This window comes from Petaurus breviceps, unplaced genomic scaffold (assembly GCF_028583685.1).
Source record: "Petaurus breviceps papuanus isolate PSGF00001 unplaced genomic scaffold, PetGlider_PUasm1.0 138, whole genome shotgun sequence".
Lineage (NCBI taxonomy): Eukaryota > Metazoa > Chordata > Mammalia > Diprotodontia > Petauridae > Petaurus > Petaurus breviceps.
The window spans coordinates 9840844-9847224 of record NW_027185694.1 but is presented as its reverse complement, the minus strand read 5'-3'; the positions used below and the strand labels follow the sequence as shown (position 1 = coordinate 9847224).

General features: G+C 36.5%; 1 protein-coding gene across 1 annotated transcript in view; it reads right to left on the bottom strand.

Annotated features, from left to right (window-relative positions):
• Positions 1-1040: 1040 nt before the first annotated feature.
• Positions 1041-6381, bottom strand: part of LOC138175180 (guanine nucleotide-binding protein subunit alpha-14) — a 271864-nt gene continuing 266523 nt past the window's right edge. Inside the window, exon 7 of the mRNA XM_069105596.1 lies at positions 1041-2801. Coding sequence (XP_068961697.1) covers positions 2611-2801 — 191 coding nt within the window. The 3' untranslated portion in view covers positions 1041-2610. The remainder of the gene's footprint in view (positions 2802-6381) is intronic.

Genomic DNA, 6381 nt, shown 5'->3' with positions numbered 1-6381 from the left:
CTGCCTTTTTGTTTTAAATTTCTATTAACTTCAGTCCAGTATGGAAAGACAGTCATACATAAGGTAATAAGTATGACAAAGATTCTGTAGTCCCTTAGTCTGTGGTATTAATTTGGGGGTCAGGGAAAATGATTGAAAAGAAGAAAGGGTTACATATATTACTAAGAGACCATCTTGGCAATGGAGCTGTGAGCCTGATGGGGAGATGGATGGTAGATGGGACAGGAACTTGAGGCAAAGTGAGGTGTATAGCAATGAGAAAGAAAGAGAAAAATGTGGCTGGAGCTGGAAGGGAAGGATACGTTCACTATTCCGGAGGGGCTCCAGTTTTACATTCAATAATAGGAGTTGCTATTAAGATTCACTACACTCACAGGTCCACACTTTTTGAAACTCAACATTCTCTTCTAGGAAGATAGTACTAGGGAAAAGTTGGCAAATTATTTTGAAAAATATGGGGAGAACAATAACATTATTAATGCCTGCCCTGTGGTAGGCACTCAACAAATGCTTTTGAATAGTATTTCTTAATATACTGACAAATACAGTAACTCCTAAACCTTGGAAAGAGGAGAATAAACCATAGTTTCTGTCTTTTGAGTCAACATACCTCTAAGTCAATTTACCAAGCATTAAGTTCGTAGAAAAAAAGTATATATGCAACACTCTCTTAAGTTTATGGTCTAAAAAAAGAGGAAATAGAACTGTATATAAATAACTGTGATCACAAAAAAGAAATGATAATTGTAAGAGGTGGACATGACTGAAAATAACTTAATAAAATAGTTGGACATATGTATTCACACAGTGCCTGTGGGGATTCTTGAGCCCAACTGTAGAATCTTACATTTTTTCAATATAAAATTTTATCTTTTGAGATTCTGTCCATCATTTTGTCCTTATGAGAGCTTTTTGGGATCTTGAACTTGCCACACTCAAAGAAATTTTTTGATTCTTCAAAAGTTTTGCCACCACTAAGCCCAAAACTGTGTATATAGATTATTACTGATATTTGAGAATAAGTATTCCCTTTTGCCACATTTTTTTAAAGGAACAAGTTGGTATTTTATTATTTCCATTGATTTAAAAAGACTACATTTTATGTCCAAAAAAGGCAAAGATGTCTATTTGAAGTTAAATTATTATTAACACCCCCCCCCCAAAAATAACCGCTGTGGATCACATGACCAGCAAGAATTTAGAATGGAAGCTTTATATAATGTCTTCAATGTAAAAACCTCACAATAGATTCTCATTAGATGGCAGACATTATAATTATACTCCTCATTTCTAACTTATCACAAACTTGACTGGGGAAATAGTAAATGTATGCTGGAAGCAACTCCTGTTTTTTTTCCTTTTGGAAGGTGAGAATCACCAAATTAAATATGAATATCTGGAAAAATAAAGGTTAATGAAAACTCACAAAGCAATCACTATAAGAATATGGGATATTATGTCTTAGCATTCTTAGGAAGGCACAAACCATGTAGAGTTTAACAGTCTATCAGCAAATCTCTAGTCTCCACATAAGTTTGGCAGATACTATCTGTTATCATTTACATGATTTGTTTGACCAGTTCCTATTTTCACAAGTCAATGCTATATATACCTAACTATAGGTATATCATTTGCCAATAATACACAGACATATATGATTTTTTTCTTTAAAAAAAAGGTGGTATTGGGGCAGCTAGGTGGTGCAGTGAATAGAGCACCAGCCCTGGAGTCAGGAGGATGTGAGTTCAAATCCAGCCTCAGACACTTAACACAAAAACTAGCTTGCAACCTTGGGCAAGTCACTTAACCCCAACTGCCCTCCAAAAAGCAAAATAAAAATAAAAAGGTGGTGTTTCCAAAGCCTGTTAACATATGTCAGCTTTGGTAACACTATCTTTATTTTTATATCAGTTTATATTTAAAATGAAACCAGTTTATTAAAGCACGTAGTTATCTTTTTGGTTTCTACTTTATATTCAAATGCTTTAAAACAGTCTCTTTAAATGTTACAAAAGAAGAAATACTTCAACATCTCAAGAAAAAAATTGTAAATTTTAATATGAAGCTTGAAATCTATTCCAATGCTAAGCCTGCCTCCAGTCATTCCCTTACAGTCCTAAGAACATTGCCTTGGTTATATGGTATAAAGCTTCTCTGATTAAAAGTTTGCTGTTATGTGATTATAAATGGTTATTTTTAGACACACTGAAAAATGAACAATTGATAATGGAATATGAATTGGAGTGATTTTTTTTACAGATATCTATAAAATATTTGCCTTAAATATCTTTAAATTCAAAATTCATGCACAAAAATAGCCAAAATTCAAAAGACGACCACAAAGTAAGTCAAATTTAAAAGTTTTTAAAGGCATCAGTAAGCTTTTGTATCCTTTCTTCTAAGCTCTATCACCCATTTCTTCATTCTTCTGAGTCCTTAGCAGTAATTAAGCAAACATAGTGGATTTGGTGCTCAGATTTGTGTTGTAGAGGAGGCTGGATACCTGTGCGAGTCACAGTGTAATGGGTAGGACAGTAACAGGAGAATCTGAGAAACATTTGCCAAAAGCCCTTTCTTTTCTTATTGTAGAGAGAAAGGAGAGTGCAGCCTTTAAACAAGGTTGAATTCCCTCAGATTTAACTGTAGAATAGTGTCTTTGACTGCTGCAAACACAAAGCGGATGTTTTCTGTGTCTGTAGCACATGTGAAATGGGAATAGATAACTTTCTCTTTGTCTGGATTCTGGTCTTGATAAAGCTTCAAGATGAAGTCTCTGGCAGCTTTGACATCTTGTTTAGGTCCTAATCAGAGGCATAATCATGGATATTAGGAAAGTGAGAGACATACTAGACCATCCTTATAGAACATATGTTCTCAAACTTGGACCTCAACTTAACTCTAAAGTTATTAAGGTTATTATTAAAGTTATTAAGGGCACTAAAAAGCTGTTGTTTATGTGGATTATATTTATCAATATTTAACTTATTAGAAATTTAAGTCGATACATTTTTAAAAATATTTACTAATTCACTTAAAATAACAACAATCCCATTACATGTTAACATGAACATTTTATGAGAATAACAATACTGTCCCCCAAAATGAGAAGAATAGCAATATAAGTTTGTAGTGGCCCCACTCGGCAGAGTTTAATGATTTTTCTAGCTGCGTTCAGTAGCACACATGTAGGACTGAAGACAATAGACAGTAGAAGGTAGAAGGGAGTCATGGCTGAGGTTTGGCAAAGCAAGATCAGTGATATGATAAGGAGACAAGGGTTTAAGAAAAAAAGACTCTGTAGAGTTGACACTTTCACCAAAGGGTCAAGATGAAAAAGGGAAGTGGTGCAGAAAGTGCAGGGGTGATGACCTAGGAAAGAAATAATGAGTTGAGAGATTGAAGATCACCGTGGGCAAGAAATGGGGTGGGGGGTTTTAAAGCACAGAGAAAGGTGGATTAACACTAGATTGTGGTCAGATAAAGGGAACTTCAGAGTGCTTGAATGTAGATGTGGTGCTTTTGAAGGTGATGGCAGGATCAAGGGTATGGCCATCTTTGTGTGTTGCTGACTTATGGTGGAGAAGTAGGTCATAAAAAATGAGTTAAGGATCTATATGTTAATATTTTGTCTGAGGGAATATCAATATGCATGTTGATGTCCCCTATATGGGGGAGAACTGGGGAGGAGAGAAAGACTATGAGCCAGACTGAACTCAGTAAGAAAAAAAGGGAATGTCCAGAAAGTCCGAGAACAACAGCTATTAGAATTTGGATTGGGTGGTAGCTATGGATGGGTGAACTCCAAAGGAGGAGAAGTTTCTCAATGATGGTGGTGAAGGCGAACCTGGGGAACAAGGCCTATTGCAATTCTACTACCTCACTAAGTTGGAAAAAAAATGAGTGGAAATGTAGCCAGTGCTAAATTGGAGGCCAAGGAGTCTGTGTCTCAAGAGGGAATCAGGTCTCAGTGAGAGGATGGAATGGTAAAGGAAAGGATTAAAGTTTGTTTATTATGGAGCAGGCATTCCAGAAAGCACAGTGAAATGCGGGGCAGGGAGGGGGGAGACTGTAGCTTTTGCATAGCGAAGGGGTTGGATTGAGGAGAATAACAAAACAAGCAGCGGGGAAGAGTTGGTGCAGTCTGGAATCATTGAGTAATGATTTTAGGTGGGTTTTCACTAGTCCTAGGGTGGAATTCTATCAGGGCCTTAAATAGTTCAGGTAAGGGGCATGGTATTTTAATCAGCTATGAATCCAACTAATTCTGTATGATCTGGGCCACATTTCTTTATCATCTCCAAAATAATTTTGTCAAACGGATTGCTAAAGTCTAGAAGTACTGTGTTGGTGATATATTTCCTCACCTGCCTTGTCCTGATACCCTTATTTAAAACAAACAAAAAATCAGAAAAGCAACTGAATTTAGTTTGGCAGCATTGATTTTGGTGAGCCAATAGAGGCAGATTCCTAGTGATCACTATGTGCTTTTCTAGATGCTCATAAAGTAACAGTTGAAGAACAGTCCAGAATTTTGCTGGGCATTTTCATGAAGCTTCAGTGGTTTACAGTTGCTAGAAACCTTTCTAACCTTTTTGAAAATATTTGCCCACCTCCAATCTTCTGGGAGCTCTCTTGCTCTGCCTGTTTTCTTAAATATTAAGAAGAATAGCTCTGTGATAATCCAAAAGTTCTTTATGTATCCTGGGATTCACTAGGACATGGAAACCTGAACTCATTTAAATAGCTAGTTATACACACTTCCTTCTCACTTACTGAGGGTTTCACCTCCTTAATCAAATGTGTTCTTCCCCTTCCAGTTTGAAAATCCTTCATGATGGAGAAGAATGAAGCAAAATAGAACACAGTAGTTCTGCTTTCTCCCTCATCTGAACCCCCATAACATATACTTCGTAATTCTAGGACAGTAATTATCTGATTCTGCTTTATGTTAGAATAGTCAACAGAAACATGTGATCATAGATTTAGAGCTGGAGTGAACCTGAGTTCATCTAGTTCAACCCCTTTATTTTATAGACAAAGAAAAGCCCAGGAAAGTTAAGTGGTATGTATGTGTGTGTGTGTACATATGTGCACACGACTATTATTTAAATTAGAAATATATCAAACATGTTACAAATATAACCAATTATATTAAATAATATTGAAATAGAATCACATTAAACACTAGTTTTATATTTAATAAAATGTTTAATAGTTAACATTTGATAAAATTTGTTTTAATATTAGATTTTGATTTTTATAATTGCATTTAATTTACATATGCTTATGTAACATTTCTATATATTTCATATACTTAATACTGATCTTGATTTCATGCTGGCAGAACTACTAACTAGAAGAAAAACTAGTATGTTTGACTCTTAAGAAGCAAGAAAGGAACCAAAAGAGCAGATTGTTCACACAAGACATTATTTTTTAAAAATAGTGCGCTGGATTTGGAGTCTGGAAGCCCAGAGGTTAGATCTCATCTCAGACCCTGACTACCTATGTCACCCAGGGTAAGTAACCTGTCTGGGCTTCAGTTTCCTTACCTGTAAAATAAAAGATTTTTACCTGACGACCTTTAAGGTCCTTGTAAGCATAGGTCTGTGATCCTGTGATAGATCACCTCCTAAAGAGTCGACTTTGCACCATTAAACTTTAATCCTTTTGAAACAAGAAGCGTTTTTTTTTTTCATTTTTCTCCTGCTGCTTCTATCCTGGTATGCCCCCTCTACTTCACTTCAAGTGCCAGGCCAGCAAGAGCGAGTAAACATGACCTCTTCCCCTGAACAGAAATGATTTTGGCTTGTATTTTCCAGGGTCTTCCCCATGCTCACACAGTTGGCACCCCACCCTATTATTTGCCTCTACAAAGACTCTGATCTGTTTTTCAGCCCCAAACCAGTCTCACCAAGATAGAAAGAAGTATGGGAATAGGTTGTTTTTTCCAGGCCTCGGTAAATATAACACATAGTTCAACTTATGGTATTAGAAAAGTAGCTAAAAGATACTCTAGGGGTTAAGGTTGAATTTCCTTCCTTCTATATTTCTTTTCTCCCTAAATATTCCAACATATATGCTGTATAGCAACAATCCCCTCGATTAATTTCATTGTTATGCTCACTTCTTTCCTGCTGTGGGAGATACCATTAGATGCTCTCACATCAGATCTGGTGCCCATCCATGGCATTGCACAAGTAGAATAGCCAATGAGCAGCCCCACAGAGAGGTCATGTCACACAGTAAAGCACAGTTCTAGAATCCCATTTCTAGAGGGCCATGCATAGAAGGCATTCAGATGTCCTGTGGCCATCCTTATCTCTACATACCAGACCGTTACTGGGACTAGGTATCCCAGAAGAGTGGTTGTCTAACCTG